Below are 26,860 nucleotides of genomic sequence, written 5' to 3'. Positions count from 1 at the left end.
ATTGTGAGAATAGCAATGCAAACAGATGTGTGAAGGGTCCATTCCTGACAGGTTTAATCTGGGCTAACAAAAAGGAGTTGTAAATCAAGGTTGAGGTATTTTAGTAATAATGAGGTGCAATGACTGTACAGTTTTCTTCGAGAAATTTTACTGGAGAAGTAAAAGTCTTTTATTAGCCCAGCTGATGCAGTTGAAAAAAATCAGATTAATACTTGAATCATTTAACTTCCATTGTCATACACACTTTTTGATTGCATTATTACAGCAATGACAAATAACAACAAGGATATCTCTTACATTTTATTTTAGAGTAATATTTATCTTTTCAATGAAAAATACTTTGAGGGAACTCTTTTCCAAATTTGTGTGTCAAATTAATATTATTTCCTAGCAGTAATCACTCCATTGTGCCATTCCCTATGACAGTGGGAGTGGGAAATGACTGTGATAATCAGAGATAAGGGCCAAGTGCCTTTGGAGCAGAGCATAACCAAGTACCGAGTAATGGGAATGTCCCTTCAGTAACTTATCTGACATTTCAGGACAAGTAACAACTTGCACAACTGTAACAAACTTCCAAACAAGAGCATGCAGAGCTTGCTAGCCATGAGGGTGTTTGCCATGCTGGATGTGTTTTTGGTATGTGAATTACATGCTGTGTAAACTCATCTGTTTAGAAGTTCAATTTTATGAAAAGAAACCTTAAGGCAGTAATCTCTCAGATTGCAGTGCTTGTTTAGGATAAGCTTATGTAAACTAAAGGCATGTATGCAAGGCTTTTTGAGATAAGAATCTACATTCCAGCAAGCAGTAATTATACAATAAACAATTAACTGTTCAAATAAATACAATGTTTTTTATTGAAAGACAGATTCATTTTTGAGGTTGCGGTTGCATTAACTATGAGCTGGGAATTTGTATTAAAAAAAAAAAAAGCACCATCATATACTTAGAGTGTTCTAAGATGCCCAGCATTACTAGAATTTTGAGGTTCTAGTAATTAACAATGTTTCTGAGTGCTGATGTCTAGAGGTTATTTTGTATCCCAGTGCTAATTCTAGCACCCTCCTTGTTACAACGTCTTTGTCCAAGTTTGTTTTACAAGTTACTTTTATCTTCCAGAGGATTCTGCCTCAGGTCTGCAGGCTCGTGTTATGGTGTCTCGTGGTATTTGTGTGTGCTGTGCCTGCCCTTTACAAAAAAAGGTGTTTGTTGTACAGGAGTGAAGAAGAGAGAAATTAATCACAGTCTTGAACAATCAGAATAAATAGAAATTTAAAATAAACAAACAACAAAACCCCAAACAAACAAAAAACCCTCACAGCAATTTTTTTAAATATCAGGTGATTAATTAATGTTCATCCACTTTTTGCTGATGACTTTCTGCTTTTACAATCAAAGAGGAGGAATGAGGTGAAATTGCTTGAAATACTGTACTGGGTTTGGGTCTTGCCTCATCTGGAGGAGCTTTTGGTGCCAAGCATAGCCCCAGTTGCCTGGACACCACCAAAGTGCCTCTCACCTGGAAATACAGAATGGGAAAAGGAAGCTGTGCTGCTGCAGGACTTTAGAGTTTGCCTTTAAAACGTCTATGAAAGAGAAGTCAGCACTGCACACTTTTATATAGGTAAAAGCATTAGGTAAACTTGCAAGAAAACCTAAATACAACCTATTGCTGTTGCAGGAAAGTTTCCACAAGCTCAGCATTTTTGTAAGTGAAGGTAATTCTTGTGAGCAATCTGCCATGCTTCAGTTTAGAAACCTATTTTCTCATGTAGTGCTTTTTTATTTCTTAAAAAGACCTGAAGAAAGCTTCATGTCCCTGAAGTTCTATGTTTGGGGTTTTTTTCTCCAGCTATGCAAGTTTGTTCTAAAACTCCAAACTACTTTAAAATTTTTCTTGTGAAAATACTTGCACTTCAGTTGGCTTTCTTACTTGCATAATGTTTTGTGTGCAGAACACTGTTGCAATATTTTTTTTTTGTCTGGAAATAATAGAAATTGTTTAATGCTGTAAATAAAAAAATAATCTACAGTGTCATGCAATCATGTCTGCCAGTTGTCCATAGCAGTGATGCAAATAGTTAGATTTCAGTCAGCATATAATAGAAATCAGTTGCTGATGCATAGAGTTGAACTGCACAAAGATCTGTCCTTTACAGCATAAGCACAGGGATCTGCTGACTCTGAATTTAGGTTTGGCAATTCTCTAAATTGCAATTACTGCTGTGAAAGGTGTTAAAGTGCTAGACAATGAGCACAACTGAGAAAAGCAGTAGCTGAGGTTCTTTGTTTTTTCAAAGGATTTTGGTTCATTCTTTAGGCTTGTGCTGTAGCCTGGCATGCTGACTATAGAGCATTGCTGAAGTGGAAAATCCATCCCCTGATAGTGCATCTCAGGCAGGAAAGTCCTGCACAGACAGGACTTGCTGCTCATGATGTGTGCAGGTCACAATGCTCTAAGAGGCTCATCTGCCTCTTACTGAAAATGAAGCAAAGCCAGCAGTGTTGCCAATTTTTATATTATTTGGTGTCTTCTATAAAAGCTTCCCATGATGTCATGATTCCTGGCATTGAGAGTTTAATTTTTCCTGGTGCAGAGTGCCTGCCCCTCATCCCCAGGGATGAAAGGTAAGGGAAGTCTCCCTTGGAGCAGGCAGCAGGGAGGGCTGTGGCTTTCCTTGTTTGGGTTCTTTTGGCATTTGTTTACAGTTGAATTTTCAATTTGAAGCAGTCTCACATGTGCATTGGAGTAAGTAGCAGCTACCCATAAGCCTGGTGTCCAAAAGCAAGAAAAGAAACAGGTAGATGGTTACTTGGTCATGCTGGCTTTCATTTTCTTCCATTTGACAGGTGGTATGCAGAGCTGAGTCTGGGGAAGCTTGAAAGTTTGGGGGTTTGTTTTGTTTCTCCCTCTGTTTTCTGCTTTTTAAACTGGAAATCATTACGGCTTTTGGCAAGTTCCTAAGGTTGCTTGGTGTTTAGATTGCATTTATTTCTTTTCTGCATTATTGGTTTTGCATGGAGCCAGACAATCTATATTTTATGTGTGCTTCCATTAAGCCTGATTGAAACATCATGTTAATTTAGGTGACTCGCTTAAAAATGTTAAATAAAAGCTGGGAATCATTAACTTGCATTTAATGCTAGGAGGTCTGAAGATGGATTTGTCACTTGGTAGTGCTTTCACTGTCAATTCTATTAAATTGTACCAAAAGTACCAAAACCTTTTAAAAACCTTTTGGTCCTACAGCTTCCCAGTCATTTCAGCCTTTTAATTAAATGAGGTCCTGTAAGTTTCAATGGAATTAAAAATGGAAATGTTAAAGTGGGCATGTATTCATAGTTGTCCACTTTGCAGACTTGCTATCAGTAAATCATTACAAAAAGTGCCCAGTGAGTGTTTCTTACAGCTGAACTCTGTCTTTCTGACCTAGTCCTTTATAAACTTTTATGTGGTCAGCTTTGATTTTTGTAAGATTTTTCCCCATCCTAAACCCTTTGGCTTTTTAGGTTTCAATTGTACATTTTTAATCTGCTTAACATTTTTTGTGATATTCTAGCAGCACTAGATCTGTCTGATCTTGGGCTTTTGTTTCCCTGTATTTCTGTAACTTTTTGGCTTGTGATTGATACTTCATAACTGTTCTTTATTTCTATAGGTGTACATTTTGTTAATAATGTTTAATTTCTTCCTTAGTTTAAGCTATGGAGGAGGACATTCATCACATTCAGAAACAGACCTTCACAGACAGACATACACAGCTTCTCATCAGCTTCCTGGATACTCAACTACCCAACATCCTGCTGGTAACTGTCCTGATCATGAGAATACTGCTAAAATAGCTACAGAAGAAAAAGGAAAAACAAACCAACTGTAATGTGATTTAGATTAAAGTCAATCAATTTTTATATAATCAAAGGGAGTTTGCCACGTAAGTGGTGGCAACTGGTATTAGAAAAGCTGAGTGTGTAGCAGGAAGTTAACAGTTGTTAGCTTTTTATCAAAATGTTGTAAATAGAAAGGAAAATATAAAGGGAGGTTATGCTTGGTATCTTGTTTTTTGAAACAGCTGTACTTATTTGTTAGAATACAGCTTTTCAGGATTTGGCCTATGTATGAGGGCAAACGTCGTGTGCCTTCGAGCCAGTGGCAGAAATGCAACACAAAAAAGCAAACGGCAGAACTGATGGGAGCTGGAGCATTCTGCTGCTGTACTGCCATGTGCACACTGAGACCCTGCTGGGGAAAAGTTAAAATTCATTGAAAATGTAGCAGTGGCTTAGGCTGTGTTACAGCTGCATTGGGGTCTGTCTTTGATCCTGATGATATCTCTGGATCCCCCAGAAGATGGGGCTTGACCTCTTCATGCTCACTTTGCAACACAGCTTCCAAAGGAAGGTGTTTGAGCTCATGCCCTGACTGAGTCTGTATCTCCTGGCCAGGTCCTTGATCAGGGTGATGGAGGGCTGGAATTGCAGTCTGGACATAATCTCAGTTGCTCACAGCTCTGGATCTCACCAGGGCTTCCCATTGAGCCCCCTGCTATGGAAAGGTCTGAGCAATGGGAAACACATGGAGCTGTTTGCTGAAACAGGGAATGCAAATCCAAACTTCCATAAGCTGCCCAAAAGGGAGAAACTGGATATAGAAAAGTTGGACATGTTTCAGGAGGAGTTCTGAATGTTTAACCAAGTGAAAATAGAAGAGTGAATCTTCAGCTAAGGGTGTACATAAGTACTGTTATAAGCATCATATTTGACATACATTTAATAATAGGTCTTAAAATGTGTACTGAAGTTTCAATTTACAGTTGTAACACTGCATAACAGCTAAACACGGAAAAATCAATGTTCTTGACTTTCTAATGTTTCATAAGGTGGAGGTTTTTAGTGAATTATGAACATATATCTGTTATTTGATTTTGTTTCTTTGAAGTTCATCTGAATTATCTGTTTTGTTTCATTTCTCTCTGCTGTCATCCAGGTCTTTCAGGAATATTTGATACCAGTATGCACAGTGCTGGAGGTAACACTAAGGAAACGTCTTCAGTTATGAATTTTCTCTCTGCTATTGAGTCTCGTACTGCTCAGGCAGTCTCTTCAGGATCTACCCTTTTACCACAATTCAGGGCTCCTTCCTGGCAGACAGGTGAACATTTTCTCTTTAAATAAATTTTGTCATTGTTATATTGGATGTTTGGGAGAATTTGAAACAAAAATATTCTGACTAACTGAAAAGGCTGCATGTTTTCTACTTCTTTTACATCTCCATATTTAACAATTTCAAAATCAATGAAATTATCTTAGCAAAGAATTTAAATGAGCAGAAGTTCTGGTTGTTTAGAAGGAATTTAGATACATAGGATGTTATTCTGTCTGAAGAGTCAAATTTATATCCCCAGTTTTGTTTGGAATTAGTCTAACACTTTAAGCATTATCAGGCACACTACCTATTCCTTCTAGCAAATCTTTCACTCTCAAACTCTGTTCCCTATGACAGTTTTTCTGTGCTATTAGTACTAAAATCTATGGGTAGCTTTGGCCCCTTTGTACACAGAAGTAATGAGCAAGGTGTTCTCAAAAAGAAGGTCTGAGGTGCATGTCAGATAGAAATAAGGGATCTAATTTACAACTGAACAAATGTGCCATCTCTTTTGGCAGACTGGCTGCCTTCCACAAACCTCCCCCATCTGTCAAGCCTTCTGTGCAGGGCAGGAAACTGCAGATTTTGAGCTTGCTCTAGACAGTCACACCAAGATAAGTGTTGCTGCTGCATCTGTGGGTAGCTTTAAGTTCTGGTTAATCTTCTGCAGTGATTGTGCAGCTGTGCAGTGAATTGGATCTATTCACTGATTTAGCAGAAAATGTTTGAGTGGCTTTTTTCCTTTGGTGGGATGGATTTCCTCTGTATCAGCAGGCTGATCTGTGTCTCAGTGCAGCTGTATGATTGCTGTTCTGATTTGGGGAGGAGGCACAAGGTAGCCAGAGTGGAGCAGTCCTTTTGTTGACAGTTTGCACTCATTCTGTGAGGAGCTGCTAAAAAGTTGAGACTAGAGACCATGGCTTTTAACTCATCATTGGCAAAAGCATATATGTAGGAGCACAGATGAAGATGCCCACTGGTAATCTGGCAAACAACCTTAGTATAAATCAGTTGTGAGTTTAGAGTTATGATGGCCCATCAGAATGTCAGCTGGGAAGAAATCATTTTCTCTTTGTCCTAGCATTTCTCCATTGCAGCCAGCCTAACAGTGAATTGTGAAGAAGGGGGAGACATGCTGTGGGTCAGGTTTGATGTTGGTACCAATGATTGGGAGACTTCTCTGTGCTCATTACTAAGAGCTCATTAGTAAGCCCATTTTTCACTATTGCCAGTTCTCTGAGCGTTCTGTTGTCCTTTAATACTTTTGCTGCTTTTCTGTGACCCTCGATCCTCCCAAGTGTCTATTGAGAGCTTTATCTTCACAAACTTCTTTGAGGGAAAGCAAGAGCTCTTCACTCTGCAAAGCGACCTGTTTTCAGAAGTGTTTCTTACTTTGGGGTTTTCTCCAAACCCCCCACTGCTGATTTTGGGGGGAAAAAAGAAGAACATTGTCATGTTTGTCCTTCCAAGTGTTCCTTTGATCTGTGTTATCAGGGTTCTGATTTCTTAGGGTTGTGAGGGTGTGTCTGTGCATGCAACTTAGTGCCTTTGCCATGCCTTTTGTGTGCTCCTGAACAAATATGAGAATATAAAGCCCAGCAGTTCTACCATGGTAGTGCTCTTGTGACAGGCTCTTGTCTGGTTTGAGAAGTTAGAGGTATTTGGAATGGTTTTGATTTATGGAAGGAAAAGGTAAAATACAGGTTAGATGAGAAATGAACATCTGCAGTTAAAACAGGTTTAAATTTTACCCTTTCTTAGGGGCTTCCAGATGGCCCTTCCTTTGTGTTAGCAGTAGGTAGCAGTAAAAGAGAACCCAGTTGAACATGATGTTGCAGTTTTTTAGAATGGGGGGAAAAGTGCATTAAAACACTGATTATGCTTTCTCACTCAGAAAGACCTTATTGTTGACTAAGGAAAAATACCTTGGCATTCCTTCACTATCACATCTCTTCATATCAGTTTATCTTGGGCTGAAAGGGAGAAACAAAGAATTTATTTCTCAGCTTCGCCTGAAACTTCAAAAGCAATTGTATGATTAAGTTGCAATCAGCTTAAGAAGACTTACTGTATTGTAAAATGAAATATTTTTTAACTGAAGTATTTGTTTCAAAACAAGCTTGATTTACTCAGAGTTTTTATTTGTTCTTGAATGATGCTAAGCTAAAAAGTGTTTTAAGAGTGCAAGAAGAATCTAAAAAGGTCAAGTCATTCCACTGATTTTAGTTTTTTCTGATTTGCATACCCTGGTAAATTTCCCAGAGGAAACTGAATCCTTTGCAAAAATTTTAAGCTTCTCTGGGAATAAACTTGTCTTCTTTGCTTTTCTTGGTAGACTTTGGAAACAGTACACAAACTTCACCAGTGTCTGCAAGTTACAGGGTGAAAAGCAAGGTGAATGATTACAGGGTTACAGGGTGAATGATATGGATCACTGCTCTAAGCCTCAAAGCTTGCAAGGGAGTTTTATACTCCTGTTTCAGCTGGAGTAGTGTATTCTGTTGAGAAATCTTGTTTAAGCCAGGGTGTCATACCCATGGCTGGATGCAAATAAGAAATATGCTTTTCATTTGGATAGTTGTTACTGCACCATGCAGATAATTGCTGTCTGAGGATATTTGGGACTCTCACTTCAGAAAGCATACAAATTATATTTACTGCTTGTACTGAAAGTCAAACCCCTCCTTTAAGAAAATGAATTGCAGAGTGTATAGACCATTAGCTGTCTCACTGTATGCTCTGGAATGTTTCCCATAAAGTGAGTTATAAAATTATTGGTGAGGGTAACTCCAGGAGATGGGATTGCTTCTTAAACTGTGTATGTATTACAACTGCTAAGGTGTAATTTTGCCTTTTTACTATTTATTAAAGGTGGCTGGGGCTTTTGATCAGTTTAGTATGATCTTCTTTTTAAACTGAAATAAAAACTAGTAAAGAGCCTTCCATTTCAAAGCAGAATTAATCTTGTACAATTATTTTAATCAACAATTCGCCTCTTAAGGATATGAGGTTTCAGCAATTCACTGCAGGTACAGAGTTTGGCATTCTAAAAAAACCCTGCATTTCCACTTTGAAAATTACCCATGATAAGTGCCTCCCTATGTATGTTTGGGTTTTTTAAAAGGGTGGTGATTCTAAAGAACGTTATATTTGTAAATGCTGTAAGAGCTTGCAAGAAGAAATGCAATGTTGTTATTTTTAAAGCTCTCTTATGCTCCTTTTTCCTCCTTGTTTTGTTTTTGTTTTTTCCAGGTATGCATTCCTCGACAGCCACAGAACTATTTGTTACTGGAGCTTTGCCAACCTCTGGAACATTTCCACCAACCTCTGCTTTGTCAGCATATCAGCATCCCAACACCTTCAGCAGCAGAAACTTTGCTACTACCCCTTCTCTTACCCTTCAAGACGCCACTTTCAGTGCTACATCCAACGGTCTCTTAAGTGCCCATGATCCTTTATTGCAGATTAAAACATCCCAAGGCACCGTTCCAACCGCTTTGACATTCGAGCGCCTGGGCAGCTCCGTTCTGAGTACCAGTGTGCCCCCCCAGTCATCAACATATCGTTCTGCTCAAGAATCTGCACCCCATCTTTTGCAGCCTCAGTTCAGTTTGTTGCCTTCAACCCTTGGAGGAGCCCAGCAGGCGTCTCAGGCCTACAGCACATCTGTGTTCACTGGTTCCACTGCTTCCATGGACAGAGCACTTCAGCGAGAATGTAGTGTTATCAAACACCACCAGCGGCCTTCGAGTACTCAGTCTGTCCAGCCTCAACTGACTGTTTCACAGCATTCCTTACACAGCTATTTAACAAGTACAAGTGAGGTTAACTTTCAGGATACGTCTAGGCACTCGGCGTTATCCTGCAGTCCAGTTGGAGATGTTACTCAGGTGAGCAATGGAGGACCACAGCAGAAGACTTCTCAAGTCACAGTGGAACTCGCTCAGTCGTACACATCTGCAATTCCATCGCCTGGTTTTCCCTCTGCTTCCACTGCAAAAGTGAAAAACTGTTCCATGAAGCAGCCTCCGAGGTCAACAAAGACCCCCAAACCTCAGAGTGTAGCTCCCGCTGTGCAGACACAAAGCTATGCCAAAACTGCACAAAACCAGAGTTCTGTCATTACAGGCCAAGCACAGATCTATTCTACAGCACAGCTCCCCAGCCTCTTGTCCGTCAGTCAGTCCCAAAACTACGTTTCATGCCAGGCTCAGAATGTGCCACCTGTCAGCCACTCACAGGATTTCTCATCCAGTAAGGTTGAGAAGCTGCCCTCACTGTATAAAACATTGACTTTTTCTGGGCAATCACAAGCTATTACTTCTGACAGTCAGACTTTAAGTTACTCCTCAGAGGAACAGGTATTGACCTCAGTTCCAAATGAGAACTACTCTGGGCAAATGAGGGAACTCTCTTCAGTCAGCCAAGCTCAGAACTACTCTTCTAGTCACTCTCAGGGTTTATCTCCAGTTACCCAGTCCCAAGTTAATTTTTCATCTCAGTCACAAGTTTTAGCAGCTGTTAGTCCTTCAGAAAGCTATTCTTCAGGGCAGTCTTTAACATTAACGTCGCCTTCTCTTTCCTTTAACGCCTCTCCTCGGGTACAAACTCTTCCAGCCTCCAGCCCTAATCAAAGCTATATTTCTTTACATTCTTCTCAGAACTCTCAGTCTCAAGAATCCTCCTCTCCACAGTCTCAAAAGTTTTTGCCATCTGTCCAGTCTCCTTTTGCATCCCCAGCTCACTCCCAGACGCTGCAGAACAACAGACCTTCCTCAGAAACAAAGTCCTATGTTAAAAGGAAGTCTGACTCTAACTTATACGCCTCATCGAAGCAGGAGAAGGAATTATCAATGCAGGACATGCAGGCATTGCAACAGCAAGCTGCTCTCGAATCTTCCACTCAAAGCCTAACAGAGGAGGAGATCAATGCTCAGGATGCGTCCTACAGGGTCTCAAAAGCAAATGACAGATACTCTCAAAGTGTAATCAGAAGCAACTCTCGTCTTGAAGATCAGGTTGTTGGACTTACTCTTCAAGGAACAAAAAAAGATGAAAGAATGGTCAGTTCTGTGGAACAGCTTTCCCAGCACATTGGCCATATCAGCAGCCTAAGCCATGATATCAAAAAGACAACGAATTTAATGAGAACAGCACAGGGAGCTGTGAGTGCTAAGGAACTAAACCAGCAGCATTCCCTTATGCATAAGGTACATGACAGTAAAGCTCAAGAGCAGCAGGGCCAAGTCATTAGCACGCCACCACAGGTGCAGCCTCATGCTTTAAGACATGGTCATCAGCTGTGCTTGCCCAGTGCACAGGTACTGCTGGAGTCAACCTGTGACTTGCAGATCCTTCACCAGTCAATCCTGCAGTCGGGTTTAGGACAAGCAAAGGCATCACCACAAGTGCAAAGAATACAGAGTCCTCAGCAGGTGGCACATCCGTTCCTTCAGATGGATGGTCACGTTGTTCAAAGTAATGGGGGTCATTCTCAGCAGCAGCTTCATAGTCAGAATTCAGAAGTAATGAAAATGGACATTTCTGAGTCTTCAAAACCACTACAGCAGCATTTGACAGCAAAAGATCATTTTACTCAGACAAATCAACATGATGCAAAAAATCAATTTGTTTCTCTTAGTTCGATATGCTTCCCAGAATCTATGCTTCTCAGCGATGAGAGGAATATATTATCCAACGTGGATGACATCTTAGCAGCAACAGCAGCAGCCTGTGGAGTGACACCATCTGACTTTGCCAAATCATCCTCTAATGAAGAGGAAATCCAAACTGTTGAAAATAGTGAGGAGTCTAAAACGCAGTTCCGATCGTTGGATTCCAGACACGTGTCTTCTGTTTTCAGTGCCTCACCTACTGTAATTGGAAAGCCAGCAAGCAGAAATAATATTTCTCTGAATGGAGGCCAAATTACTCTAAATCTTACCCCAGTGTCAACAATACAGACAAAAGCTGTGAACCTGGATCAGCAGCACCTTGAAACTTCTGATCAGACTGTACCAATAAGAATGACCTCTCCCACCCTTGGTCCTGGTCAGGAGGAGCAGGAGGCTGTGCGAGTGAAGAAACAATCCAGCATCAGTCATGAGTCTGAAGAAGATAATGAAGCTTCTGTTGATGGTGCACTGAATGCAAGGGAGACAGATTTTGTTTCAAGTGGTAGGAGCCTAAGTGAGGAAAGTGCTGCTTCAGAGAATGATTTCAGTGTGGGTGGTGATGATGGTACAGTGTCAGGTAACCAGTCAAAGGTTCCATTGCAGCCTCTGTCTGTGCCCCAAAGTTCAGATGGAGCCATTAATAGAACTGAAGAAGAATGCCAAGATTTAACTCAAGGGAACCTTCAGAAGAAAAAAAGCAAAGGAAAAAGCCAAAACAAAAATGCTGCAGAAGATGACAGTGCAACTCAGAAACAGGTAAAAAGAAGTGGACAGTGTAAACGTCAAAATTCAAGAGGAAATGATGCATGTTTCACATACTCTTCTCCTGTTTCTGAAGGTTGTTATGATACTTACCAACATCAGGAAAGAATGAGGCAAAAAATTAAAGAAGTTGAAGAAAAACAGCCTGAAGTCAGAACAGGATTTATTGCATCTTTTTTAGACTTTCTGAAGTCTGGGCCTAGGCAACAGTTTTCCACTCCAGCTGTACGAATGCCAAACAGGACTAGGAGACCAGTCGCACAAATAGTTCGTGCCCCTTGCCTGCAGCCCTCTGCAAAGCCTCAGCCAGCAGCAGCAGCACCTGTGGCTGCTGAGGTCAGTGGAGAAAGTCCAACCAAAAAAGCTGATGAGGAACTTAAGAAAAATTTAGAAACGCTGCCTTCATTTTCTTCTGATGAAGATGATTCTGTGGGTGGTAATCATGATCTTCAAAAGAGCATCTCTACTGCATTGTCAGCCCTGGATGAAACATCTGAGAAAAAGATCAAATCAGGTAAAAGGGTTACTACAGGTCCATATGTTGAAGGAGATTTTGGTAGCTGATGGGACAAAAAAAAAGAATAATTTTATCTCTCTTCAGGTAAAGGTTTTAATTTGATTTGGTTTTGGCCACAATTAAGAGTTTTCTTCAAAAGGTGTATTGACTATGGACTAAAATAGTGTTTTCCACAATTAGAAAATATGTAAATAAACTTTTTCATGCTACTTAAATAGGACTAATGCCAAAAAGTTATTTTAGCCTGGAGTTGGAATAATGTGTGTGTTCTCTTCGATTCTGGCTTGAAGCACTAAATATGATTTTCATCTGGGAACATCAACAAAACATGTCAGAGGTTCTAAACCTATTTTTAAAAAATTCTAGCAAGGGAATATATTCATAATTGCCATCAACAGGTGATAAGCTCTTGCTGGGTAAACACCCATTTTCTGTGACAATGAAGTTGCACTGGATACGTGTGTGAAACAACTTTGGCTCTTGTAAACTGCACTCATTTATTTGTTAACTGCTACTCATGGTGCAAGGTAGGAGTTGTTTGAGCCATATTGATCAAGGGTGTTGTAGTTCCATGTTGATAGGTTACTAACAAAAGAACAAAACCTGGGAAGGACTGGTTTGGGCAGGGAGGGGCAGGCAGCAACCACTGATCACAGCAGTAATTAGTTTTTCCCACACTTTGCGGTTTCAGTTGTGTTACATCCATGCTGTACATCCATGTTCAGAGCTTTTAACTGAGGGTGCTTTGTTTTGAAGTATTTTCAGCATAGAGAATGTTTTTGCCTGGACAGGTCTCTTCAGTAAAGATTTATATTTTTTTTCCCCTCTGGTAAGCAATTAGAAACTATCCAGGCAATCACATAATTGTACTAATTCCAGAGACCTACCATTGTCTTCCAAAATAATCACAGGGAGAAATGAAACATTTCTTTAACTCTTCTCAGGATTCAGAACCCGTGACCTGTAAGCTGATTCTCAACAAGAGAGAATGAAGTAATGGTTTCCCTTTTTAGATTAAAGGAGAAAGGGAGAATTTTTTTTTCTCTAGGTGTGACATGAAAAATACGTGGCAAAATTAAACTTGAATTGTAATAATCACACCTAAGATACTGGGAAATCATTGCAGAATACATTGAGATGCTGAACAATGCTTTATCTTAATTACTATTCTGTTTTTTTCTTTGGCTATTTCTATGCAATTATGTTAAGTGCATGCATTTCAAAAAGGCTTTTACAGAGGATGAAGTTCCTTCTGCGTCTTTCACTTGAATATATATTTCAAACAAGAAAGCACTGATTGTTTTTCTTACCAGAAAGCTGAAATCTGGACAGTGCCAAGGCATGAGCCTCTTGCTGAAGTTTGTTAATTTTAGTTAAGCCATTTCTGTGTACAATGTCCAAAGAAATATTTCAATTTTTTTTTTTTTTCGTTGGGTGAACATTTCCATTAGTGAGCATTTCCATTACTGTTTTATTTGCAATGATTTCTTTTACACTATGATTGTATCTTCTTTGTTGTCCATAAGGATGTAAAATTTATGTCATCAATTTCTTGAAATTCTTCCTGTTTTGTGACATGCAAAATTGTTTGTACAAGATGCTTAACGATGGCATCTTTCTTCCTTTCTTGCTGGTGTTTTGCAGGTTTTATGGTAATAGCCTTTTCTGTCTGTTTTTGCAAATAAGTATAGACAGACAAATATTAAAACATAGTCTTTTGTTGATGGTATTAAGTATACATGTACCTTTATCTGCTGTTCTGACAAATATGTAAATATACCTGAGCAACTCATAATGGTGTGGCTAATTAAAGCTGTCAGAGCTCTCTCTCACTGAAGAAATTGAACATATTTCAATAATGTGAGGTGATGTATATGGAAGAACACATTTCACATTCCAAATTAACAATTTTATTGAATGGATTTAGAGAATCTTCACTTAGTTAGATATATAGCTTTTGTATTGACACATTAATTTGACATTTAACTCATTTGTTTGGAGTCACTTTTGTTAAAATATGTTACATTATCTTTTGTATAATTTTTCAAGTGAAAAAGTCAACAATTAGAAGTGATTGTAACAAAATTGTGAAGTGGTTTAAGTTTCCTGAGTGATATTAGTAATTGTATTATAGTTAATATAACTTGATTTCTTTTAGATCAGCAAGTCAATGTTAAAACTAACACACATAGAAGATTGTAAAGTAATATCTAAAAAGGATTCTAATTTTTTTCAGGTGGGAAAGAATAATTTTGAAAGGTGGGACTTCTCTTTGGCTCTTTGGAATAGAGGAGGAAAGGAATGTTCTTTTCTCTTCTTTGTTTTGTACCATCAGTTCTCATTGCTCACCTCTGTTAATATTAAAAATCATTAGACTATGGCTAAAGTTTTAATCTGGAACTTCCAGTTACATTACCACAAATAATAATCACACAAATAATCACATAAAAATTATAAATGTCCAAAAGTCACACAGAAAATATTTTCATATTTCATGTGTATTTCTCTTTCTGCAATCCAATTTCAAAATATTTCTCAGCAGATAACAAGATTTAGTGTTGCAACCTTTACTGTTGTATTTGCTTATCGTCACAAAGTACAGCAGTATTACCTGGTGATCGTGTCTGTAACTATCAAATTGTTTTCCAAAGCATTCCGTTTTGTTAATTCCAGATGCTAACAGATGTAGCAGTTTAATACAAACAGAGGTATATTAGCTACAGTATTCTGGTTTTGTTTAAGATTTAGTTGTGGTCAAATACTGCTTCTATTTTAACTCCTAGAACAGGTGTTTTTCCTAGAATAGTTGCTTTTATTATGAATTGTAATAGAAAAGAAGATAAACCTAGCTCCATATTACATTGCTAATCCTTGATAATTTAACTGAAATTTGGATTTTTTTCTTCAGAAACTGAAAAAGTGACAGTTGTTACTGCTGCTGCCACCACCACCAGTGCTGCAGTAAAGCAGGAATCTCCACAGACAGCTGCTCCTGTAGGCAATGTGCAGGAGAAAATGAATCCAGCTGACCCTTTAAAAGTAGCTCAACAGGATGCTGTGACTTCAGAACAATTGGCAAAAATGCAGGAGACTGTTGCAATAGAAGGATGTACTGATGAGGAGAATATGGACAGTGAAGGAGAGGGGATGTACAGAGAACGTGATGAATTTGTAGTGAAGATTGAAGATATAGAGACACTAAAGGTAATCTGAATATTTGCTGGGGGGGAAACACAGCACAAAACCCCTGCATATGAATTTAGCCTCAAGGAACTACCAGAAGAGGAAAGGCTGCAGATTAGTTTTCTCTTTCCATTCTAATATTCCCTGATTGCTGCCAAAAAGCCTTAAAGGTGTCTTTCTAGTGCAGATTACAAACATGTTTTGAATGTACATGACCCATTTTATGCTACATAAATAATAAAGTAAATCTGTGTGCTGGTAACCTCTGTTAGAACTTGGAATTACCTATTTTAATATTAAACAGCATAAATTTTTCAGAGTCTCTTGACTACTTTTTTTTTTTTAAGATAGGAGTAGACTTTCAAATGAAACTTTGCAGAAGAACTTGAATGGAATTGGCTTCTGGTTCTTTGTAAGAGGTTCTGCTTTGTATTTCAACAAGAAATTATTGCCATAAGCAACCAGTACAACTCTTCACATGAGTTTATGTGAATTTCCTTGTTGTCTTTGATTGTTTGGTTTGGTTTTGTTGCTTCACCATATTTATTATTCTACATGTTGACCTTTCTTTTTGTTGCTATCATAGCCAGCAATGTTCTTACTGTTAGAAAATTTCTAGTATTTTTGATTACTTGTCTCTGTGCTTGTCCTCTTAGGGTGCAATTTTAAATTAAGTAATGCTGCTTTGTCACACAAGACAAGTGTTATCAGTTTGAAATATTCCCTTCTCACTTATCAAAGGGATTAAGGTACGTTAGGAGATGTTTTGAATTTTAAGTTTGTTAGTTCAGGAGTCATGAAAAAGTAACGAGTGTTTGCCTACATTTTCCAAAAGGTTTATTTGAGTTAGTGGTTTGTTTGTAGGATCTACAGAAAATTCTCATTCAAGCTGATAATTACAAACTTGCCTTGATGCAAACAGAACTTAATAACGATGATGTTGGAATTTTAAATTACTTCTTTACATTTTATCCTTGGGTTACTTCCTCAAAAACGTGATGCACAAGCACATTCCTGGAAGAAAAATAAGCACTGCTTTTAGCAAACAATTTTTTTATGTTCTTCCAGGTTGCTTTGCAGACAGGAAAAGAGCCTCCAGCTATTTGGAAAGTACAGAAGGCTTTATTGCAGAAGTTTGTTCCTGAAGTGCGTGACGGCCACAGAGAGTTTGCTGCTACTAACAGTGTGAGTCCTCAGAATTCCTTGGGAAGCCTCATGGGAGCTGCTTTCCTTCATGCAAGGCTAGGAGAATAAATTGAATATGATTCTGGCATACATTCTTAGCAATCATCCTAGGGGGGAAAACCTCCTCCAGCTCAAACTCTCCCTAAAGACATCCATGGACTGATTTTCTGCTTTCTAGCATGGGGTCTTTGGTATCATTTTGATATCATTTTGATATCTTTTGTAAAGGAACAAGTTTTCCTGACCAGAATAAAATCAGTGGAAAAAAGCTTGTGAAGGATACAAGAGGGGATACAATTTTAACAGGCAGCCTTTTGCCAGGCAGATAATGCTTTTGGGATAACACATGTGGAGAATAAAATAAAGGAAAAAAAAAAAAGAAGCCCAGAGTACATCCCCTTACCTTATTGTCTTCAGTTTTAATTATTATCTGGAAATCTGATGGAGAATTTTGTTTAAATTATAAATGCTGTAGAGTGGCTTGTTGTATAAACATGGGGAAGTTTAAACTGATTTTTTTCTTTACTATTGAAATTTTTACTTGTTAAAACTGACAAATTTTGCTTAACATAAACACTTGTGGTTTGGATTTTTTTCTTTTTAGTATCTTGGGTACTTTGGGGATGCAAAGACAAAATACAAACGAGTTTATGTGAAGTTTGTTGAAAATGCAAACAAAAAGGAATATGTCAGAGTATGCTCAAAAAAGCCACGAATCAAGCCTGTGCAGTCAGCAAGGTATTTTATTTCAATTTGTTTTTCATTTTGCCATATTGTTTTCGTATTAAGAACACACCTGTTGAAATAAACAAGAGTTATAACTTTCAAGTGTATTAATTGTGCTTTAATATGGAAACTGAGAACTGTCTGGTTTGCTTTAAGAAATTAAATATAAATTACTGCCTTGTCTTCCTTACTCTATTCGGTTCCATAATCAGTTATTTGGGAGGTGTTAGGGTTCTACATGCTGTTTCTATGTCATCCTTTGCCCTACAAGCCTGCTAGAGTGATGATTTTAATTTTCTGTGTGTTGTTTTCTCATATCCTGTGGACTTTGCTGGTTAGGTAGTTTTTTTCTGGGTTGCTTTAATGACCACTCTGTCCTGGTATACTGGAAGTACCATGCTTTCTTCACAGTCCTGTCAGATGTTCATGACAGTGCTCTTTATTCAGGAAAACACTGGAGTTTTAAGTCTAGTTTGCTCTCAAAGAAAGCAGTGCCATCAGATGATCGATTTGGTGAAATAATCCTGTTTTAGTAAAAGTAGCTGGGACTTTGATGCTCCTTCTTTCTTGGGCTGTGGAAGGCTGTTCCAGTACCTGTTCTTGCAGTGCTCTGAGGCAACCCCCTCTTTTAACAAAACATGATTGTGATGAGCTTGTTATGCTTCTGCTGTTCTCTCAACACAGCTTTTGGCTTTTCTTTGTTTGTACTGCGTGTTGTACTTCTGGGCAAATCAGTCACATCCCACCTCTGTGTGTGTTTCACTGAGCTCATTAAGTGAGGTCTTTCAGCTTCCATTGCTCTCATCCTTCTACTGTCTGTTGTCTCCATGCATTTTGGTTTGAAATCTCCATTTCTGACAGATGTCTAGAATTATTTTCAGTGTTCCAGAAGATACTGGCAATGTTTCTGCTGTACATATCACTGCTTTCCCATCCTGACAAAACTCTAAGATTGCATTCCCTGCCATGCTCTCAAAACTGTATTGTGTTATCACTCCCAAAGTACAGAACTTTGTGTTTCTGATATTAACATTCATGTTTGTTTCCTGTTCTGAGGGGTGGGAAGAGAATGGCGTTGTTTGGTCAAGTATTATTTCAAAAATATAGTAGTATATAAAATGGGTACAACCTAATACCCAGTTACAGTGAAATAAGTGGATATCATCAGTGGGGAGTATATTCTGGTTAAATAAGATTATAGCTATATTTTATTACTGCTAAAACCTGGGTGGTAATTATATTCATTAACATTCTCCTCATAATATTGCAGAACTATTCACTGCAAACCTAGTAATAGCAACATCAAACCCCCTGATCCACCAACACCAAAACCAGCAGCAACAAAAGTCTCTTCTGTGAAACCCAAAGCTAAACAGCCAAAGGTAAAGGCTGAACCACCACCAAAGAAAAGGAAAAAGTGGAAAGAAGAATTTTCATCTTCCCAGTCTGATTCTTCACCTGAGGCCCAGAGTGAAGAAGATGGTGAGTGAGATACCATTGCTGGCACCCAGGCCCTTTTGAACTGAACTGAGAAGAGTATTATAAAATTAAATTGTTTGATCTTGCACATTTTTGTGTACAAGCCTCAGAAAGAAAATATAAAATCCAACAATGCCGTGCAAAATGAGTTTCCTAAAACTTTTCAGTTGCTGTTTGGTGTTTAAGCAAATGTTTACAACTGAATTTATTTCAAATGTAGTTTATCTACATGAGTACATATTTTACCACTTGCTGTCTGTGTTGGGTACAATTGTAGGAGGAGAAACCAATTTGTTTTTTGAATAAATCTTAAGGGTGAGATTCTTCATTAGTTTTCCATTGCAACTGAATGTCATGTCTAAAATAACATTCCTGAAGTGTTTGCCTGCATGCAGATGTGGGGAGAATTCAGATGCTGCTGTTCTTTTTTCAGAACCAAGGGGAAGAAACAGTTGAGTTTTTGGCTGCTCCATTGCTTGTCTGAATGCCAGCTGTTCAAATGTAGCCTGCTGAGCAGATTTGCTATTAAGACATTGGTAGAACATTGAGATTCAATGTTTGCAGGAGCTCTCCATAAGAAAAAGGGATTTCTGAAGTTTACAGTGTTTAAAGGGGTTACCTTTGCTGGCAGGTGTACAGTGCATTTTGCAAGCTTCTATTTCCTGTGTGTTTGAAACAAAGCTGTGTATTGCTCATACTTTATTATTGCTGCATTTCTAAAGCATCCTGGTGACTTTTAAATATCGATACACCATGACTGATGTACTGGCACACTGCCTCTGTGAGGACAACACCTTTAAAATAATTTTCAAGCAAACTTGCCCAAATAACTCTCTCCATATTTAAGAGCTCAAGTAACCTGGTGTGATTATGGTCATCCCTGAGGGAGTTGAACAGCCTTGCTGGCTGAATCACTGCAAAACCCTGGTGTCAGACATAGAGCCTATAAAAAGCTGCAGAATGCTTCATAGTTCTGATGTGCGTGTTAAAATAATTGCTGTCTATGAAAAAATAAAAGCTTCCTCAGAGTAAGCATAAGTATGCCTGTATCTCTTCACCTTTTTTTTAACCTTTTTTTTAACCTTTTTTTACCTTTTTTTTTACCTTTTTTGTGAGTTTAAAAATTAGGTGTGATTGATTCAATGGTATGCAGGCTCCTAGATGACATTAGTACTCAGAAATTCTTTTTCCTGTTGGATGACTTCAAATTTTTGCAATTTTGGGAGGTCCTTGCCTTGAGGTGAAAGTTAGGGCACTTAAGTACTTCACTTGACTGAAGTTATAAATTATCCTGTTTCTGTGAACTTTCATCTACACTAATAGGAAAGTGTTTTAATTCCTTAAAATATAATCTAAACACTGATAGTTAAAAATGGAACCATTTGTGCCATATTTTGTGTCTGCCCCTGTTTTTGACTTGTAAGTAGTTTATTGCAGTAGAATGCACTGAATTTTCATCTCTTGGGATACCAGTAGGGGTCACTTTTGTTTTAAGAGAGATACCTTCAGTTTTGAAAAACACAAGTGTTTTTAGGATATTGAAGGGGAAAAACTCATTCTGTGCTGTTGACTTTTCAGAGGTTGTACCTCCAGCTCCACTTGTTACTCGTTTTTTGAATACAAGAGCTATGAAAGAGACTTTCAAGAGCTACATGGAGTTGCTTGTGAGCATTGCCTTGGATCCAGACACAATGCAAGCCTTGGAAAAGAGCAATGGTACAGTATGTTTAACACTTGTGTGTTCTTACTAGATTTTAAGGTTATTAATCAGTAAAGCAAGTGTTCTTTTTAAAAACACCCTTTTTGTTCTTTTAAAAACAAACGTAACAAAATTCGAGTTACACAACCTCAGCTGAAGAATCTGCACATTATGTGTGTATATATTTTTGCATTATCTCTTTGAACAGTCAAAGTAACTTGGAAATATTGTTTTATCTTCTTTGCTGCATTAGAACTTTGCTGTGAATGTCAGAATTGAGCTATTTGTTCCTACAGTTACTGTACTTCAAACCTTAGCAAAGATTTATTTAAATTTAGTTTCAAGTCTGTTTGCTTTCTTATGAAGAAATAGGCATATAACTATAAGTAGATATGATTCCTTCTACTATTAAAAATTCAGCTTTTTAAACTCTGAAATCTTGAAATCCTGATCAAAGAAAATGGTATTAATGCACACTTTTTCTTTGAAGACAAAATATTTGGATTTGTTTATCTTAGTAGACTCCAGGGTACAAGTCAAAACTCCTATTTCTCAAAATTTAGTAAAACACATTCAACGATAAAGGTTCCAAAAGATAAATCCTTTCATGTATTTAGTTGCAAGCTGTTGTTTTGTACTATATTGTTTGACTGTGTTTTAAAAAATCTTTTCTAGCCTCTCCTCTCCTGCCTCTCTTGATTTGAATGTGCATCAGTGCACACTTATCTCAAGATTTCAGACCCATGCATTGTGTCAGTAGTCCCACTAAAATCAAAGTAATTGAGTTTATTTATAAAATGCTCCATACTGAGCTGTAAATTTTCATTCCTGGCCACATGCCTATGTTCAGCTGTATATTGTTCAATTCACAGTGGTTTATCCAGTAACTTTTAGCAGTAAGCACTTTCCTCAATTTTTTTTTTTTTTTGTTATAAATGCCAGCAGGACCATTTCTTGTAAAATGGAATACCAAATGTCAAAACCACCTACTTGTCTTCATAAAACTGCCAGCTGTATTGCACAGAAGAGGATTATCTAGGAATTGGTGTAAAATTGTCTCTAATATTTCTACTCTGTATTGCTCTATCTGAATTTATCCTTGCAGCAAAGGAAACTCCAAGAAGGAGCAGGATTGCACTCAGCAATTAAACTTCATACTATCAACACCATCTTAGTGGGCTGATCAAAAAGAAAAAAAAGATTTTTCTCTCACATTTGAAATTAGATTATGTGGCAATTGCTTTATTTTTTACTCTCCACATTGTATGTTAATGGGTCAAAGTTTAGAATTAATATGAATCTCATTATTGTGCATCTCTTAATAATCAGCTACTGTGGGTTTTTGATGTGTCTTTTAGATGAACTGCTTTTGCCTCACATGAGAAAGATTGATGGAATGCTGAATGACAACAGGAAAAGGCTGCTGTCCAAATTGCGCTTGGATCACGCTTTCAAGGTACCCTCTTTCAAATTCTAGGCTTTTAAAAGTGGTGGTTTGGGTAAATCAGTGAATTCATACCATGCAGGAACAGCTTAAAACTCATTTGGAACAGCAGTTATAAATTTAGTGCTTATATGTGGCATTTGGAGAACATTTTGGGATGGAGGAGTTCATACTGCAAAGGTGAAGTTCTAGTTTTGCTCCCCATGCTTTCTGCTTCGTTCTCAAGCATTTTTTTCCATTAAGCTTTTCCAGTTTGCCAAACAAAATCTGTTTCCTGTCCTTCTAGACCTTTTGTTTAAGTGATTGTATTGCTTAAAAAGAAACTTTTACGTGAAATAGCTATGCTGTGGAACAGATGTCTGAACCTCTTTGAAGTAGAGAACATGATCAGAGGAGTTTAAAACCAGGACAGAGGGATGCAAGAACAACTCATTTGTGTGCTCTTTCATGTATCTTCAGCATGGAAGGTTGAGAAAAGTGTGGATAACAAGCCCATATTACAGCAGCTTTGGCGTGGTAATAAAAAATCAGGTCTGGATGTGGCCAGGGAAGAGAGAAGCCGTACCATCTCAGTAGAGAGAAGGTAAACAGGAGGATAATCTCTGTGCTTCCCACTGTTCCCACCCACCCTCCAAGCAGCAATGCAGAGCTTGCAAGTGCAGCAAGGTGATTTTCACTCGTGTAGGTTAGAAAAGATCAATTCCAGCTGTTAAACCAGCACTGCCAAGCCCACCACTAAACCCTGCCCCAAAGTGCCACCGCATCTGCTGCACGTGTTTCAGAGCCCTGCAGGGATGGGGACTCCACCACTTCCCTGGGCAGCCTGTTCTGGTACTTCATAACCTTCCTGGTGAGGAAGTTTTTGTAATATCCACTCTAAATATCCCATTTACTCTTGTCCTGCTGCTTGGGAATAAAACATCCTTTTGTCAGTGTCTGTAATCAGACTGATGATTTGTTCTTGTAACAGCTCTGAGGCCAACAACAGTAAAGCAGGCCTGGCTATGAACACCACCTCCAAACTTGTTCTTTGCCTGACTTTCCCTGTCCCCCTTTCCTCTGAACTGTCCCACAGCACAGAGACACTTGGAGAGTGAGTGCTGTTCTTTGTACTGCTGTGAGCTCATATCTGACAACTAGGTGAGGAGGGAGATAATAACAGACTTGAAAGTTCTGCTCTTTTCCATCATGAAACCTTTTCCCCCATTCCACGTCTAGTAAATGCTGTGGGACATAAGGGGGCTTTGTTTCAGGGAGGAGACCACCATCAACCAGAGAAACAGCTACAATTCACATGATTCTTGAACTTTTTTAATGTTAGTTGTGGTGTTTTCCCAGCAGCTGAATGATTTGTACCTCCTTGAACAGAATTACTTGTGGTTTCTTCCTTAGAGTAAAAAGGCCTGGGGAGGGCTGTGTCATTTCAAATGCACAGAGCCTCAAAGAGGTGGCATGTATTAACCCTCCATTTCTTGGGGTTTTTTTGTCATGGTAAGAATTTAGTGTTAATAGTTATTAATATAGATACCTCTTTTTGACCTGCCTGTGCACAGAAGATACAAATTTGTAGAATTTCAGTTACATGCACAGTACACAAAAAGTGAGAGGCAGTCACACTTGATTTTTTTCTCAGTTTAAGGGGGAAAAGCTACTATAATTCTATGTAATACCAACATGAATTCCAACATGTAATTAAGCTGGAGTTCATAGTGAATACAATAGCTTTGCTGTGTGTTCACTTAGCAGCAGATTATGTATCATATCTCTGAAGTTAACTTCAGATTGTATTCCATCCTGTCATCTGCAAGATGTTAATGGAGTTCATGGATGTCAGGAAAGGATCTGCTTGTGGTGTCATCTGCAAGACAGAAAACCTTTTCTGTTTTTCTTCTGATGTGACAATGCCAACTGGTGCCATCCTTGGGTCGATGTCTTGGATAAAAATGAAATGCCTACTTGTCATCATAAGTGGTTGTGTTGGTTAGGAAAATGTGTTTGATGCTCTTTAAGATACAGAAGGTTTCTGTTCCACCTTTAATGAAATAATCAGTTCAGATATTGGAGTTGAATGAGACACTGAAGAAAGCAATAGGTTAAAAGTATAATTTCATTCACTGATACCATGCGGTTTGAATGTTTTTACTGGTTTGCATTGATAGGCAAGGATGAATTTAATACTGGATACAGTTAATGTGGAATATGTTAGCACTGTATTACAAACCAAAGCAGACACTGAAGTTAGCTGTCAGTTGTTTGGTAGTTTTGCCTGTAACATTTTTGTAGTTCTGACAGTTCATTGCATCATTTGGGTAATAGTTGTTACAAACAAAATTATGAAATATTGTTGCTTTAGTTGAAGATCAGTAAGTGAAGCATCTCAGCTGAAATGTGTAAACTTCATTTGAAAATAATGATGTGGCATTTGGGGAACATTTTGGGATGATCATCCAAAAGATGCAGTAATCACTAGTATTTACTTCTTCATTCCAGTTCACTTTTGTCTGGTGTAAGTCAGTGGTGTGGCCACAGAACTGTTCTGGTTCTTAGGAATTCTCCAGAAGTGGCCAGAGCCCCTTGACACTCCAAATCAGCCTTGAGGAAGGCTATTTTAGTGGATAGCAAAACTAAATAATTCAAACCTGTGTAAGTTGTTCCACTTTGGAAGTACTGCAAGGAAGACTGGATATGCACAGATTGGCTGGTCAAGGTTCCTGCTACCACTGTGCAGCTGTTTACTGAGAGGTTTGCTTAATAAAGTAAAAAATGGGTGATATAGATAAAGAGCTAATTAATTATAGGCAGGGGAGGTTTTTGTAGTCAGGTACTGTTTATTAAAAGAAAATATAAAAATGGAGTCAACTTCATATTTTAACCCAATAGTCCCAGTAAGGTCCTTAAGCTGCAGTGATTCATTTTTCCATATGTGTAGTTTTCTGCCTCATGGTGGAGTGTAATACAAAGATGTATGTTTATTTAATGTGAAACATATTGTTCAGGGCCAGATTATGTAGCATAGCAGGACTATTTCAAAGCAGCTGCTAACATAATGCTGTATTTGTTCAACAAAATTGGATTCAAATTTACTCATGCAAATAATATAGAATTGAAGCTGACAGAAATGCAGTTCACTCTCATGAGTTAAAATGTCTTCAACTTGTACTTTTTTGAACGAGCCTTCTACTTCACTGTGCAAACCATTTCTGCCTTACAGATCTGATGATATGCAATTAGTTTGTAATTTGCAAAATCTGGGACAAAACCTATGAAGATATTTAGGCATCCTATCCCCGCGTGCCTGACTATGCATGAAATACTTAAAAATCTTCAAGTAACTTAGCCTTAGGAATTCTTGGGTAGAAATGGAATGGAAAGCAATTTAGAAGTTAAAAATTGCCCTGTGGAACTTTTTTTCCCCCTCTCTTTCTAGTGAGAGAATCACAGATGTTAATCTGATGTACAGTGAAAGGATCTGCTGGTGTTGAAAAATTACAGTAGTCAGGAGCAGGTGATCATGCTTTCCAAACCAGATTTGGTTGTATAATCTGATAAAGACTTTATCAGGTCTTTGTGGAAGAATAAATTTTTTCCTAATAGGCTGCACTCTAATCTTTTCAAAGAAGGCCAATTTATCACCAATGTGGCCATTCCTGATTTTTTCCTAATCCTTTGTCTTTCTGTGCTCTGTTGAAGAACGCTTTGGAAAACTTTCCTGAACTGACAGTGGTCACTCGGGATTCCAAGACAAAGTGTGGAGGGACATCTGTGTCCAAGATCAAAATGAATGGTAAAGCTTACAACAAGAAAACACTGAGGGCTTCTAAATCAACCACTAAATCAGCACAGGTGAGTGCTCACAGAGTTTGTTGCTGCCACCATCTGACTTGTGCTGTGATAACCATGTTTATATAAAACACTGCTTCACGTGTTAGCTGCTTTGTTTGGTTGATCAAAATGTAAAATCTTTGAGAGAGGTACTTTTTCTGTAGCAGGGGAATGTTAAAAACCAACATTTAAAGGAGTACATTAAATCATTATTATAACTCATATGTGAAACATGGTTTGTTGGCTTCCTGAGCTGTTGCTGGAGCAGCAACAATTTGCCTTCACCATTGCTGCTGTAGATCATAATAATAAATCATATTATAATAGTAACATATAAAATAATCATAATAATAGTTTCTTACACTTGCTGCAAAGTAAATGACACAATGACTTCTAGATCAAAAATTTAGTAAAAATAGTGTTAACCCTGTAAAATCTGAGATCAGATAACACTTCTTAAAAATTGAGCTCTATCTTGTTCCAGTCCTCATTTTCAATGGTGGAATGAAGCTGTGAGTCTTAAATTAAAAAAAAAAAAAAAAAACTACATGGAAAAAATTTGAGAAGCACATATTGTTTATTTCCATAGAATTCCTGGGGAACACTCTAACTAGATTTGGCTTTCTTAGCTTCATCTCCCTGCAGTAAATAGTGGCTTGACAAATGACCTGTACATATAGCTCACACTCATATTTCTGGCCAAATTAACCTAATTTTTAGGTAAGCACAAATCAGCTTTCTCAAGCACAAAGTCTATGTCTTTTGCAATGATAGGCATCAATCTGGTAGAATAATGGTTAAACTTTGGTAGTTCTTGGAGTACTTCTTGAGAAGGGTGTGTCTTACCCATTTTGAGTTTGCAGTGCATTCAGGATGACTGAAAGCATTCTCCCATCTGGTTTTGATAAAACAACATGGGAAGTGGAGATAGGAGATAATTAAGATATAAAGGGAATCAGTTTGCCAGGTATGTCACAATCATGATTTGAATGAAGCACTCAATTTCTGAATTGCTGAAAAAAATTGTTTACAGAAGAAAATATCTGTCATGTCTCCTGGTAAATAACATGAATTTGCCTAAAATAATTGTTCTTTTTGCAGGAGTTTACAGTAGATCCAGAAAAAATACAGTTGTATTCTTTGTATCACTCACTCCATCATTACAAATATCACATATATCTAACATGTAAAGAAGAGGTAGGTATTGCTCTCATTCTTTGCA

General features: G+C 38.1%; 1 protein-coding gene across 1 annotated transcript in view; it reads left to right on the top strand.

Moving 5' to 3' along the window:
- QSER1 (glutamine and serine rich 1) overlaps positions 1–26,860 on the top strand; it is a 43,881-nt gene that overhangs the window by 12,461 nt on the left and 4,560 nt on the right. The window contains exons 2-12 of the mRNA XM_058806841.1: positions 3,701–3,810; positions 4,988–5,152; positions 8,399–12,097; positions 15,009–15,304; positions 16,352–16,468; positions 17,073–17,206; positions 18,465–18,676; positions 20,252–20,389; positions 21,731–21,828; positions 25,507–25,659; positions 26,740–26,835. Coding sequence (XP_058662824.1) covers positions 3,701–3,810; positions 4,988–5,152; positions 8,399–12,097; positions 15,009–15,304; positions 16,352–16,468; positions 17,073–17,206; positions 18,465–18,676; positions 20,252–20,389; positions 21,731–21,828; positions 25,507–25,659; positions 26,740–26,835 — 5,218 coding nt within the window. The remainder of the gene's footprint in view (positions 1–3,700; positions 3,811–4,987; positions 5,153–8,398; positions 12,098–15,008; positions 15,305–16,351; positions 16,469–17,072; positions 17,207–18,464; positions 18,677–20,251; positions 20,390–21,730; positions 21,829–25,506; positions 25,660–26,739; positions 26,836–26,860) is intronic.

This window comes from Ammospiza caudacuta, chromosome 6, assembly GCF_027887145.1.
Source record: "Ammospiza caudacuta isolate bAmmCau1 chromosome 6, bAmmCau1.pri, whole genome shotgun sequence".
In the NCBI taxonomy this organism is placed as follows: Eukaryota; Metazoa; Chordata; class Aves; order Passeriformes; family Passerellidae; genus Ammospiza; species Ammospiza caudacuta.
Note: the sequence above shows the minus strand (reverse complement) of the source record. Positions and strands in the feature narration are given on the sequence as shown.